Here is a 15,163-nt window from a genome sequence, read left to right as displayed (position 1 = left end):
AAAACTAGAAATGAAACAGCTAGATGGCAAACGAAAACCTTAGAGATAAGCCTCCCTAACAGATTATAAGACAAAAAAGTCTGGACCTAAAATATCGTGGAAATCTGGGAGACTATGAAAAGACCAAATCTACAAATAATTGGTCTAGAGGAAGAAGAAGGCCAGAAGAGCAGAAAATATTTTTAAACAATTATAGAAGAAAATTTCCCCAATCTAGAAATAGAAATACCTATCAAGCTACACAAGGGCAGATATAAATCCCCCATGACACATAATAATAAAGAGACACAAACTAATAGATATTAGAAACCAGGATCCATCTTTCTGCTGCATCGAAAATATGCACCTCACCTTGAAGAATCGGCATCACCTCAGGATAAAAGGTATTTCACAAGCAAGCAGGTAGCGCTATTTTAATACCTGACAAAATAGACATCAGACAAATTAATCAGAAGATGTACGGAAGGACACTACACAATCATTATAGGGAAAATCCACCAAAATTAATAAAGAAACAGTAATACACACTGAGGAAAAGACAGCATCTTCAAAAAAGTGATGCTTATTAAACTGGATGGCTGTATACAGAAATTTTTAAATAAATCCATATTTAGCATCATGCACAAAACTCAATTCCAAATGGATCAGAGTCTGCAACGCGGGAGCACATAACCTGTGTGGACAGTTTTATGTCAGCTTGAAACAAGCTAGCATTAGCTGAAGGAGGGAACCTCAACTGATAAAAAGCCTCCGTCAGATCTCGCTGTAAGGCATCTTCTTAACTATTCATTGGTGGAGGACACTGTAGGAGTGCCATCCCTGAGCTGGTTGTTCAAAAACTTTGCGAGAAGGCTGAGCAAGCCATGATAAACAAGGCAGTAACAGCATCCACAAAGGACTCTTCAGCTCCTGTCTCCAGATTCCTTCCCTGTTGACTTCCTGTCCTGACTTCCATCAGCGATGAGCAGTGCTGTGGAAGTGTAAGCCAAGTAAGCCCTTTCCTCCCAACTTGCTTTTTGGTCATGGTGTTTCATTGCACAACCCTAACTAGGACATAACCTGAACCTGGCAGAGGAGGAAGAGGAATTGAACTCACTGGTACTGGAAAGGAATTTCTGAACAACACACTGATAGCACAGGCACTAAGACCAAATATTAATACATTGGAACCTTATGAAACTGAGTAGCTTGCGTATGGGAAGGGACACGATTCTGGTGAAGAAGTCTATATAGAAAATGCCTACTGATTACGCATCTGATAGAGAGTCAATGTCAACTATATATGGAGTACTAAACACACACACACACACACACACACACACACACACCAAACCCCTGAGCATAAAGAAAACAAACCATTTATGAAATGTGGTACAGGGCTAAGCAGAAGACTTCTCAAAAAGATGAAACACAAATGGTTGAGAACTTCTTAAAGAATGACCAGTATCCTTAGCTGTCAGGGAAATGCAAATCAAAACTACTTCGAGATTCCACCCTACACCAATCAGGATGGCCAAGATCAATAAAACAAAAGACAGCATGTGCTGGGGAGTGGGGGAGGGGAACAGTTATTTACTGCTGGGGAGAGTGTGAACTGGTATGCCCATAGTGGAAGGCAGTGTGGTTGTTCCTCAGGAAGGTCTCAACACACAATGAAAAGCAGCACATTTACAACAACAGGATATTATTTGGCTGTTAAGACAAATAAAGTGATAAAATTTGCACGTAAATGGGTAAGAGTTAGGAAAAAAATTATCCTGAAAGAGGTAACCCAGAGCCAAAAAGACAAATATTGTTATGTTTTTTTTTCTCACATGTGGATGTTAGCTCTTAAGCGTCAATATATGTGCTAAAATCCAAATAACCACAGAGGTTAATTACCTAGTAAGGGACTAGTGTGGAGGAGAGGATCTCCCATGAAAAGGAAAATAGGATATAGTTTTCTGGAGGCTAAAAGGGAAACTGATCTAGTATTAAATAGGAGGGGGATGGCAGAAAAGGGTAATTGAGGGTATGGGGGAGGGACAACTAACACTAAAGGTCATTTGAAAATCCATATGGAAACTTATTACTGTAGAAGCTTCCTAAAATATATAGATATATAGAAGAAATCTAAATGGAATCTTAAGACAATGGAGGATACAATGCTTCCTAGACATCTTATTCCACCAACAAAAACATCCAGTGCCAGGTATGAGTTACATCTTGTTGAGTAACTAGATAAATCTTGATGCCTAACTAGAAGTGTTAACCCTACTGACCAGGATTCATAGTATAGAAAGTGCTCTATACACTACAAGAGGAGAAACCTAATCACAAAACCAGCTACAAACACTGTAACCTACAACAGAGAGCTGCCTTCAAGATATACTGGCATAATAGTGGCACAAGTGTTATGGGAGTAACCAACCACTTTCTGCTTGGATTTAAGGTCTATTCCATGAAATAAAACTCATACCTAATGCTGTTAAACTGATCAAGCTGAGACCAGATAGGTTATGAACCTACAGAAAACCAAATACTATTATTCTTCTAAAGCAACATAGCAATAAAACGACTCCTTGATGGCATTTTGATATAACACCTGTTGTCTCAGTTAGGGTTTTACTGCTGTGAAGAGTCGACACCATGACCAAGGCAAGTCTTATAAATGACAACATTTAATTGAGGCTGGCTTGCAGGTTCAGAGAGAGGTTCAGTTCATTATCCTCCAGGCAGGAACTTGGCAGCATCCAGGCAGGCATGGTGCAGGAGGAGCTGAGGGTTCTACATCTTCATCTGAAGGCTGCTAGTGGAAGACTGACTTCCTGGCAGCTGGGATGAGGGTCCTATAGCCTACACCCACATTGACACACTTACTCTAACGGGGCCACATCTAATAGTGACACTCCCTAAGCTGAGCATATACAAACCATCATGCCCGTAGACCAGTGCCTCACTCAGCCATCAACAGAGAAAACTCTTCTTGGGGTAGATGGGAACCAACAGAGAGGTCCAAAGTTACACAATGTGCAGAGAGTGGAAGACTTTGGAACACTCAATCCTATATGGGAAGTCTTCATGAAACCGTACTCCTCAGAGCTCAGGGATCTAGCCAGAAGAGGAGATTAAAAGATGGTAAGACCCAGAGATGCTGGATGACCTCCAGGGCATTGCATCTTCCAGACACAGCAGGATGGATGCCCATATGAACTCAAAAACTGGCTGCATGCACGAGACCTGAACAGGTTCAAGCCGGAGAGTGTCAGCACTGAGAGTGGGGATGTGGAAGTGGGGTTCATTGCTTACCAGTAATTATTTGAAGCTACATGCTGGCAAAGGAAAAGAAATCAGTGTTTTCCAATGGAATCTCATTGGGCGTAGTGACTATACCCCAGGGCAGGCTGTATGCCCGAGAGCCGTCACAAAGGGAACTCCATGGTTTTCTTTGGGGTTTGTTGTTGCTGTTTGGGAAGGATCCTGGGGTATGTGTGTGTGTATGTGTGTGTGTGTGGTGTGTGTGTGTGTGTGTGTGTGTGTGTGTATGAGAGTGTGTGTGTATGTGTGTGTGAATGTGAGTGTGTGTGTGTGTATGAGAGTGTGTGTGTGTATGAGAGTATGTGTGTGTATGTGTGTGTGTGTGTGAGTGTGTGTGTGTGTGTGTGTGTGTGTGTGTATGTACTTTCTGTTTGATTCAGCATTTTTGTCTTATTTGGGCTTTGTGTTTTTTGTTTTTGTGTTTGTAATTTTTTTTAAAAAAAGATAAAAAACAAAGGTAGGGGACCTGGGAGAAGTTAGGATAGGGGAACGAACATGATCAAAGCAAATTGCATGGTAAATTTTTTTCTCCATCTTTATTAACTTGGGTATTTCTTATTTACATTTAGATTGTTATTCCCTTTTCTGGTTTCTGGGCCAACATCCGCCTAACCCCTCCCCTTCCCCTTCTATATGGGTGTTCCCCTCCCCATCCTCCCCCCATTACCGCCCTCCCTCCAACAATCACGTTCACTGGGGGTTCAGTCTTGGCAGGACCCAGGGCTTCCCCTTCCACTGATGCTCTTACTAGGCTATTCATTGCTACCTATGAGGTCAGAGTCCAGGGTCAGTCCATGTATAGTCTTTAGGTAGTGGCTTAGTCCCTGGAAGCTCTGGTTGCTTGGCATTGTTGTTCATATGGGGTCTCGAGCCCCTTCAAGCTCTTTCAGTCCTTCCTTTGATTCCTTCAACGTGGGTCCCATTCTCAGTTCAGTGGTTTGCTGCTGGCATTCGCCTTTGTATTTGCTGTATTCTGGCTGTGTCTCTCAGGAGAGATCTACATCCAGTTTCTGTCAGCCTGCACTTCATTGCTTCGTTCATCTTATCTAGTTTCGTGGCTGTATATGTATGGGCCACATGTGGGGCAGGCTCTGAATGGGTGTTCCTTCTGCCTCTGTTCTACATTTTGCCTCCCTATTCCCTCCCAAGGGTATTCTTGTTCCTCTTTTAAAGAAGGAGTGAAGCATTCGCATTTTGATCATCCTTCTTGAGTTTCATGTGTTCTGTGCAACTAGGGTAATTCAAGCATTTGGGTTAATAGCCACTTATCAATGAGTGCATACCATGTGTGTTTTTCTGTGATTGGGTTACCTCATTCAGGATGATATTTTCCAGTTCCAACCATTTGCCTATGAATTTCATAAAGTCCTTGTTTTTGATAGCTGAGTAATATTCCATTGTGTAGATATACCACACTGTCTGTATCCATTCCTCTGTTGAAGGGCATCTGGGTTCTTTCCAGCTTCTGGCTATTATAAATAAGGCTGCTATGAACATAGTGGAGCACGTGTCTCTTTTATACGTTGGGGCATCTTTTGGGTATATGCCCAAGAGAGGTATAGCTGGGTCCTCAGGTAGTTCAATGACCAATTTTCTGAGGAACCTCCAGACTGATTTCCAGAATGGTTGTACCAGTCTGCAATCCCACCAATGGAGGAGTGTTCCTCTTTCTCCACATCCTCGCCAGCATTTGCTGTCACCTGAGTTTTTGATCTTAGCCATTCTCACTGGTGTGAGGTGAAATCTCAGGGTTGTTTTGATTTACATTTCCCTTATGACTAAAGATGTTGAACATTTCTTTAGGTGTTTCTCAGCCATTCGGCATTCCTCAGCTGTGAATTCTTTGTTTAGCTCTGAACCCCATTTTTTAATAGGGTTATTTGTTTCCCTGCGGTCTAACTTCTTGAGTTCTTTGTATATTTTGGATATAAGGCCTCTATCTGTTGTAGGATTGTTAAAGATCTTTTCCCAATCTGTTGGTTGCTGTTTTGTCCTAACCACAGTGTCCTTTGCCTTACAGAAGCTTTGCAGTTTTATGAGATCCCATTTGTCGATTCTTGGTCTTAGAGCATAAGCCATTGGTGTTTTGTTCAGGAAATTTTCTCCAGTGCCCATGTGTTCGAGATGCTTCCCCACTTTTTCTTCTATTAGTTTGAGTGTATCTGGTTTGATGTGGAGGTCCTTGATCCACTTGGACTTAAGCTTTGTACAGGGTGATAAGCATGGATCGATCTGCATTCTTCTACATGTTGACCTCCAGTTGAACCAGCACCATTTGCTGAAAATGCTATCTTTTTTCCATTGGATGGTTTTGGCTCCTTTGTCAAAAATCAAGTGACCATAGGTGTGTGGGTTCATTTCTGGGTCTTCAATTCTATTCCATTGGTCTATCTGTCTGTCTCTGTACCAATACCATGCAGTTTTTATCACTATTGCTCTGTAATACTGCTTGAGTTCAGGGATAGTGATTCCCCTGGAAGTCCTTTTATTGTTGAGGATAGTTTTAGCTATCCTGGGTTTTTTATTATTCCAGATGAATTTGCAAATTGTTCTGTCTAACTCTACGAAGAATTGGGTTGGAATTTTGATGGGGATTGCATTGAATCTGTAGATCGCTTTTGGTAAAATGGCCATTTTTCTATATTAATCCTGCTGATCCATGAGCATGGGAGATCTTTCCATCTTCTGAGATCTTCTTCAATTTCTTTCTTCAGAGGCTTGAAGTTCTTATCATACAGATCTTTCACTTGCTTGGTTAAAGTCACACCGAGGTATTTTATATCATTTGGGACTATTATGAAGGATGTCGTTTCCCTAATTTCTTTCTCGGCTTGTTTCTCTTTTGTGTAGAGGAAGGCTACTGATTTATTTGAGTTAATTTTATACCTAGCCACTTTGCTGAAGGTGTTTATCAGGTTTAGTAGTTCTCTGGTGGAACTTTTGGAATCACTTAAATATACTATCATATCATCTGCAAATAGTGATATTTTGACTTCTTCCTTTCCAATCTGTATCCCTTTGATCTCCTTTTGTTGTCTGATTGCTCTAGCTAGAACTTCAAGAACTATATTGAATAAGTAGGTAGAGAGTGAGCAGCCTTGTCTAGTCCCTAATTTTAGTGGGATTGCTTCAAGTTTCTCTCCATTTAGTTTAATATTAGCTACTGGTTTGCTGTATATAGCTTTTACTATGTTTAGGTATGGGCCTTGAATTCCTGTTCTTTCCAGGACTTTTATCATGAAGAGGTGTTGAATTTTGTCAAATGCTTTCTCAGCATCTAATGAAATGATCATGTGGTTTTGTTCTTTCAGTTTGTTTATATAATGGATCACGTTGATGGTTTTCCGTATATTAAACCATCCCTGCATCCCTGGGATGAAGCCTACTTGATCATGATGGATGATTGTTTTGATGTGCTCTTGGATTCGGTTTGCCAGAATTTTATGGAGTATCTTTGTGTCGATATTCATAAGGGAAATTGGCCTGAAGTTCTCTTTCTTTATTGGGTCTTTGTGTGGTTTAGGTATAAGAGTAATTGTGGCTTCATAGAAGGAATTTGATAGCGCTCCATCTGTTTCAATTTCATGGAATAGTTTGGATAGTATTGGTATGAGGTCTTCTATGAAGGTCTGATAGAATTCTGCACTAAACCCATCTGGACCTGAGCTCTTTTTGGTTGGGAGACTTTTAATGACTGCTTCTATTTCTTGAGGAGTTATGGGGTTGTTTAAATGGTTTATTTGTTCCTGATTTAACTTGAGTACCTGGTATCTGTATAGGAAATTGTGCATTTCCTGCAGATTTTCAAGTTTTGTTGAATATAAGCTTTTGTATTAGGATCTGATGATTTTTTGAATTTCCTCTGGCTCTGTTGTTATGTCTCCCTTTACATTTCTGATTTTGTTAATTTGGACACACTCTCTGTGTCCTCTCATTAGTCTGGCTAAGGGTTTATCTATCTTGTTGTTTTTCTCTATGAACCAGCTCTTGGTTCTGTTGATTCTTTCTATGGTCCTTTTTGTTTCTACTTGGTTGATTTCAGCTTTGATTTTGATTATTTCCTGCCTTCTACTCCTCCTGGGTGTGTTTGCTTCTTTTTATTCTAGAGCTTTTAGGTGTGCTGTCAAGCTGCTGATGTATGCTCTCCCCTGTTTCTTTGTGCAGGCACTCAGAGCTATGAGGTTTTCCTCTTAGCACAGCTTTCATTGTGTCCCATAAGTTTGGGTATACTGTACCTTCATTTTCATTAAATTCTAAGAAGTCTTTAATTTCTTTCCTTATTTCTTCCTTGACCAGGTTATCATTGAGTAGAGTATTATTCAACTTCCATGTATATGTGGGCATTCTTTTTTTACTGTTATTGAATACCAGCTTTAGCCCGTGGTGGTCTGATAGGAAGCATGGGATTATTTCTATCTTTCTGTGTCTGTTGAGGCCTGATTTATGACTGATTATATGGTCAATTTTGGAGAAAGTACTATGAGGTGGTGAGAAGAAGGCATATCCTTTTGTTTTAGGATAGAATGTTCTATAAATATCTGTTAAATCCATTTGGTTCATGACTACTCTTAGTCTGTCTATGTCTCTGTTTAATTTCTGTTTCCATGATCTGTCCATTGATGAGAGTGGGGTGTTGAAATCTCCTGCTATTATTGCGTGAGGTGCAATGTGTGCTTTGAGCTTTAGTAAGGTTTCTTTTATGTATGTAGGTGCCCTTATATTTGGAGCATAGATATTTAGGATTAAGAGTTCATCTTGGTGGATTTTTCCTTTGGTGAATATGAAGTGTTCTTCCTTATCTTTTTTGATGACTTTTGGTTGAAAATCGATTTTATTTGATATTAGAATGGCTATTCCAGCTTGCTTCTTCAGACCATTTGCTTGGAAAGTTGTTTTCCAGCCTTTTTCTCTGAGGTGTGTTTCCTGTAGGCAGCAAAATGTTGGGTCCTCATTGCGTATCCAGTTTGTTAATCTGTGTCTTTTTATTAGGGAATCGAGTCCATTGATGTTGAAAGATATTAAGGAATAGTGATTGTTGCTTACTGTTATATTCATATTTGGATGTGAGATTATGTTTGTGCTTGTCTTCTCTTTGTTTTGTTGCAAAATGATTAGTTTCTTGCTTTGTCTAGGGTGTAGCTTGCCTCCTTGTGTTGGGCTTTACCATTTATTATCCTTTGTAGGGCTGGATTTGTAGAAAGATATTGTGTAAATTTGGTTTCGTCATGGAATATCTTGGTTTCTCCATCTATGTTAATTGAGAGCTTTGCTGGATACAGTAACCTGAGATGGCATTTGTGTTCTCTTAGGGTCTGTATGACATCTGTCCAGGATCTTCTGGCTTTCATAGTCTCTGGTGAGAAGTCTGGTGTAATTCTGATAGGTCTGCCTTTATACATTACTTGACCTTTTTCCCTTACTGCTTTTAATATTCTTTGTTTTGTGCATTTGGTGTTTTGCCTATTATATGATGGGAGGAGTTTCTTTTCTGGTCCAATCTATGTGGTGTTCTGTAGGCTTCTTGTATGTTTATGGGCATCTCTTTCTTTAGGTTAGGGAAGTTTTCTTCTATGATTTTGTTGAAGATATTTACTGGTCCTTTGAGTTGGGAGTCTTCACTCTCTTCTATACCTATTATCCTTAGGTTTGATCTTCTCATTGTGTCCTGGATTTCCTGTATGTTTTGGACCAGTAACTTTTTCTGCTTTACATTATCTTTGACAGTTGAGTCAATGATTTCTATGGAATCTTCTGCTCCCGAGATTCTCTCTTCCATCTCTTGTATTCTGTTGGTGAAGCTTGTATCTACAGCTCCTTGTCTCTTCTTTTGGTTTTCTATTTCCAGGGTTGTTTCCATGTGTTCTTTCTTGATTGCTTCTATTTCCATTTTTAATTTCTTCACCTGTTTGTGTTTTCCTGTAATTCTTTCAGAGATTTTTGCATTTCCTCTCTATAGCCTTCTGCTTGTTTATTTATGTTTTCTTGCATTTCTCTAAGTGAGTTCTTCATGTCTTTCTTGAAGTCCTCCATCATCATGATCAAATGTGATTTTAAATCTAGATCTTGCCTTTCTGGTGTGTTTGGATATTCAGTGTTTGCTTTGGTGGGAGAATTAGGCTCCGATGATGCCATGTAGTCTTAGTTTATGTTGCTTGGGTTCCTGCGCTTGCCTCTTGCCATCACGTTTTCTCTGGTGTTACCTTGTTCTGCTATTTCTGACAGTGGTTAGACCGTCCTATAGGCCTGTGTGTCAGGAGTGCTGTAGACCTGTTTTTCCTGTTCTCTTTCAGCCAGTTATGGGGACAGAGTGTTCTGCTTTCGGGCGTGTAGTCTTTCCTGTCTACTGGTCTTCAGCTGTTCCTGTGGGTGTTTGTACTGAGTCTACCAGGCAGGTCACTTGGAGCAGAAAAGTTGGTCTTGCCTCTGGTCTCGGGCCTGGAGTTGCTTCTCAGATCGGGGTTTCAGCTCTGCGTGAGGGCAGCAAGCAGAAGGGCTTGCCCCACCTTTGCTCAGGACCCTGTGCCCAGGGGGCCCAGATGGTGCTAGGTGTTTTCCTCTGGAGTCAGAAATATGGGCAGAGACTAGTCTCCTCTGGCTTCCCAGGCGTGTCTGTCCCTCTGAAGGTCTAGCTCTCCCTCCCAAGGGATTTGGGTGCAGGGAGCTGTTTGACTGGGTCCCTTCAGATCCGGGTGGTGTTTGGACCGCAGAGATGAGTGCCCCTCTCTTCCTGTTCCCAGAAGCCCTATAAGGTTTTCTATTGGGCCAGGGATGTGGGCAGGGGTGGGCAGTATTGGTGGTCTCTCCTGCCCTGCAGTCTCAGGAGTGCCCACATGTCTGGGAGGTGAGCTCTCTCTCCCACAGGATTTGGGAGCAGGGAGCTGTGGGCTGGGATCAGTGAGGTTCCGGTCCCAGCTAGAAGTGGGAAGTGCCCAGTCCCAGAGGAATTTTGCCTTTGTGAGTCCACCAGGCAGGTCACTTGGAGCAGAAAAGTTGGTCTTACCTCTGTTCTCAGGCCTTGAGTTGCTTCTCAGATCCAGGTTTCAGCTCTCCATTAGGGACGCAACCAGAAGGGCTTGCCCCACCTTCGCTCAGGACCCTGTGCACAGGATGGCGCTAGGCATTTTCCTCCGCATGGTAAAATTTTTAATATAAAGGATGAAAGGAAGTTCAGAAATGTTCGGATCATAGCAGGACTATGCTACTGACCCCAAGGCGTGTGTCTCACGTAAAGGGAACATGACAGTGTCTAATTTTGTCCTTCAGGACAAAATACAAGTTTGGGACTTTCCTCATTTAGCTGACCACACGAGATACAGTCATGGAAGCTGTATTCAAAGAGCTACCCCATCTCTTTATTTGAAATAACCCTTCCCCTTTGATTATATATTACTTTCGTCAGCAAGAGCTAGAATTAGAGAAACCAGTTTGGGGCAAAGTTTATGTGAGCCCAGATTGTCAAGGGGAGTTCAGAAGTACCTGCTCCAGCATCTAGAGTCCACATGCCAGCCTATTCCTCTGGAAAGCATTTTGACAATGGTTCGATGTGAACAGGAACTTTTCCGTCTGCTCTCAGCACTCAATAGCAAAGAGAGAAAGGACTGCGGGAAAACACCCCTGAGGCAATGACAAAGACCAGTCACACCCTCTGTCTTTGAATAAAGGGACAAGGACTATTAGAAACAATTGACACAGTGACGAGTAAGGGACCAAGGTGCTGAGGGGACAACCTGTAACATAACAGTGTGTTTTGAGGTTATATATGTTATTGCTTTTATTAGGCGTTAATGAAGACTCATGTGTGGTGTCTGGGTTGTCTTTGAAAACAATTTTTCTGCATGTCACCACATTGTGTGTTTGTGTGCTGTGACACTTCTTAGTGTTCCTGAATTTATGGATGTTTCTTTTCCCAGAGTGGTGACAGTTTGTAAGGACCTCCAACTGCATGCATGGCTGCTCTGTTCACACAAACATACTTCTTTGCCTAATAAATTGGTTCCATTGTTTTATAAGGAAATTCTCTTGATTCTAAGAAAATATTAAAATAGAGGTGCCAGGTTTCAAGAACATCAGTACCAAAACTCGAGTGGATATTTTAAATTGCTTGATTATCTTGTAAAATATGATTTTCTTATGTACAGGTCACTTGAAAAACTGACTGTTGACGGGACTAACATAACAGCATTTCCACCTGGGATTTTGAAGCTTAACTTGGTCAAACTCGAATTTGAGAATACATTCACTATTCCTCCGTTTTGGTTAGAGAATTCCTGCAATAACCCTCCACGGCTTACTCATATTTGTTCTTTGTTCATTGTTAAAAACAATCTACATAAAATACTTGATTATGACCCAGTTGTAGTTCAAAAATATCTTATAAGGTGAGTGATTTCTAACGTGGTTTTTACAAAGCACATCTCTAAGTACTTTACTAACACATCAGACACATGTGCGCATACACACATACCTGAACACACACACACACACACACACACACACACACACACCTTTACACACACCCCTTTACACACAGTTCATTTACTCATTCTTGCTTTGCAATATACTAATGGAACCTAAGTCAGTCCTGTTTTATAACACTCTCCAGTTATTTCTGAAGTTCACTGAGAACAGTGTGTTGCTGAGATGGTGCACAGTTTCTATGCACCTGTTGGTTAAATCTCTTCTACAAATTACTAAGTGCATACAAACGATTCCCTTCAAAAACTGCTTAGCCCCATGGGATGTGTCTTACTCCATTTTGATACGAGAGCTATCAGGACTAGATCTGACTTCTCCTTTTCACATCTGGAATCAGCAAGCAATCAGCTTTGTTACCTGACCTCAACCTCAAGACCAGGGTTCTTAGGGTCCACGCAAACTTGCCCATTATGTCTAGGTGTTACATAACTATTTTGACTATTTAAGTCAAAATAAATCATCATTTCTGGTTTGTATGGATGGTACAAGTATTTATAGTATGTCTAAGTAAAATGTTTTACCAGGGTTATATAAAATATCAGTACTCAATAAAGACATTGCTATAGCATAATTTTGGTCTTGATGATCTCTCAGAGGACTGTAGCTAAAGTCTTTATGCATGGGCCATGTGAACATGCCCTTTAAGGGAACTGTGGGATCCTAGTTCCTTTTACTTGTTGGCCATAAATGAGTGGCTTTGTTCTGCCACTGACACCCACTGTGATATTCTGTGACATCAGTGATAGTATGTTTACACAGTGTTCACCAAGGCTTGGATTTAATCCCCAGGGCCTCAGAAGAAGATGAGGATCCTCAGCTTCACTTTTGCACAGCTTTACCTTAGAAAATGGGTCCCCTGCACACACAGCTAATCTGTTGTATTAGGACTTAGATTATGACTTAGTAGTAAGCGCCTTGTGTAGGTATAAGCTCGATAAGAAAAAAAGCCTTGAGTTTTGCATTATAGAAACTCAAATACCGACTTACTGTCCCTTCTGTTTCAGCACATCTGACTGTGATTGGTGCCATGGTCCCAAGTTTGGTGAAGGTTTCGGCATCATCCGATCCTGTAATATCTTTGGGCTATCACACGTCCCCATTAAGTTCCATGTCTGCTCTCTTTCCTGCTATTTGGAGATCAGAGAAAGCAGTTTTGTTTTAGAAGGTTTTCCTAGTAGGAGAATAGCTCTCAATATGGACTGGGTAAAGGAGAGAAAGGTCAGCAACGTCTCGTTCTATTTGTAAAACCCACACATAGTTATGTATGGGTAATTCACCTCTTAGAGCACAGGCTCTGTACGGGGGACCCATGGGTCTTCTCTGCTGAGTTCTCTCGGTGATCCTCCTCCTCCTGAGAGCCTGATTGTTAGAAGCTCTGACTCGAGGAGTAGGAAAGGCCTTTGGAGTTCAGTAGGGACCTTGAGAATTTCCTGGAGAACATGTTTACAGTAAAGGGGAGGGGAGGAAGGTTCAAAACATTTGCCAAAAGAACTGCGTCTTATACTCTGTCTGTTCTTGAACCCATGTTCAATGACAGGCTAGCAGCTTGAAGCCAATATGGGGAACTCTGCTGCACGAGGCCACAAAGTTATGTGTCCAGGTACAAAATGTTAGCTGTGCGCCCTCCTCACTGCCAACCAACTAGTCTTTCTCCTGAGAATAAAAAGATTAATTGCCAACTGACTTTTAGCTTTTTGAATTGTTTTCCCTGCTTCTTCAAAAACTAGTACAATCTTCATTGGTTACCTTGGCTTATACCCCCATGAAACTGAGACTAACTGCGCAGGCTTCAACAGTAGCCGAACCAGGAAGCAGAGCCCACATAATGACACTGTAAAGCAGTAGCCCCCTAAAGTGGAACTTGGGGCCTTAAGCATTTATTTTGAAAGCTTGAGAGATGACTTTGCAGTTAAGGGCACTTGTTGCTTTTGGAGAGAACCCAGATTCAGTTCCCAGTACCCACACAGAACCACCTATAACTCCAGTTCCAAGGATGGCACCAAGCATACATGTTCTCCACATACATACATGCATGTCCTCCACATAGATACATGTAGCAAAGCACTAATATGTATAAAACTAATTTGTAAACAACGTTTAAGAGTTTATTTTGTCCAAAAGAAGGTGTGGTGGTTTGAATAAGAATGGTCCCACAGACTTGTATGTTGGAATACTTGGTTCCCAGTTGGTGAACAGTTTCAGAAGGATTAGAAAGTGTGGCCTGGTTGAAGGACTAGGGACTGGCTTTGAGGTTTCAAATGCTATGTGCTGTGCTCTCAAATCCCTGCTTGCTGTTGGAGACGGCATCCTTGGCTGTTCCTGAAGCTGTGCTTTCCTTCCTGTTATGGACTCCAACCCTCTGGAGCTATAAACCTAATGAAACACTTCCTTAGGAGTTGTGGTTGGGGTTGGGGATTTAGCTCAAGATTTAGCGCAAGACCCTGGGTTCGGTCCCCAGCTCCGAAAAAAAAAAAAAAGAAAAGAAAAGAAAAGAAAAGGAAAGAAAAAAGGAGTTGTGGTCGCTTGTGTTGTTTTATCACAGCAATAGAAACGTATCTAAAACATCAGTCTGCCTCCTTCTCTTCACCCAGCCTCTGAGAACCACCCTGTCCCTTCATTCTTCGGCCACTGCACAGCCCAGCAGGGCTGTTTGTTGTCCAGTGGTTTCGACAAGCAAAAGACAAACACATATTTTGACATAACAATTTGAAATGGCACAGGATTATTTCATGTATGACACAGTTTGTGTGTATATGTGTGTGTGTGTGTGTGTGTGTGTGTGTGTGTGTGTGTGCACTTAACTCAGTCTAAAATAGTGATAATTTAGTGAGGTCAGCTGATTTACATTTGCTTGTTATCATTGTTTATAATTGAAGGTTGTCATAAAGAATAAACCGTCAGATCTATGTGTCTCATTTTAAGAATGTTTAAAGATAATAAAGCAAAATAATTTGTAAAAGGTTTATTTTTCATTGTGTGTGTATGTTTTGGGGGGAATCTTTGCACATGGGTGTTCACAGAGATTAGAGGCTTTGGGTCTCCTTGGAACTGGAGTTCCAGGCAGTTGTGAGCTGTCCAGCATGGGGGATGAGAAGCAGTGCAGAGAGTAGTACCCTGCAAGAGCAGTTCGTGTTTTTAACAGCTGAAGCCACCTTTCCAGTCCTTCAGAAGAATTTTTCTGATTATGGAATTCAATAAACAGAGATAGTTTTGATATTCTTCTTTAAGTAGGAATAGGCAAAGTGTGTGGAGTAGTGTACACTAATGTCTAGGAAAGCAAGCTCTAGTAAGAGAAATAACTACCATACTACCTATATAATCCCAAAATGGATATTGACAACACGGTAACGAATTGATTCATTCATATGCTTATAGTCAAAATATAAGGTAA

General features: G+C 41.2%; 1 protein-coding gene across 3 annotated transcripts in view; it reads left to right on the top strand.

Moving 5' to 3' along the window:
- Lrrc63 (leucine rich repeat containing 63) overlaps positions 1 to 13,455 on the top strand; it is a 37,292-nt gene extending 23,837 nt beyond the window's left edge. For all 3 annotated transcript variants that reach the window (XM_087586334.1, XM_087586335.1, NM_001024803.1), the window contains 2 exon segments: positions 11,436 to 11,675; positions 12,777 to 13,455. In XM_087586334.1, the coding sequence (XP_087442460.1) occupies positions 11,436 to 11,675; positions 12,777 to 13,017 (481 nt within the window). In that variant the 3' untranslated portion in view covers positions 13,018 to 13,455.
- Positions 13,456 to 15,163: the final 1,708 nt, after the last annotated feature.

This window comes from Rattus norvegicus, chromosome 15 (assembly GCF_021556685.1).
Source record: "Rattus norvegicus strain SHRSP/BbbUtx chromosome 15, alternate assembly SHRSP_T2T, whole genome shotgun sequence".
In the NCBI taxonomy this organism is placed as follows: Eukaryota; Metazoa; Chordata; class Mammalia; order Rodentia; family Muridae; genus Rattus; species Rattus norvegicus.
The sequence above is the reverse complement of the archived record's forward strand: the minus strand, read 5'-3'. Positions and strand labels throughout refer to the sequence as shown.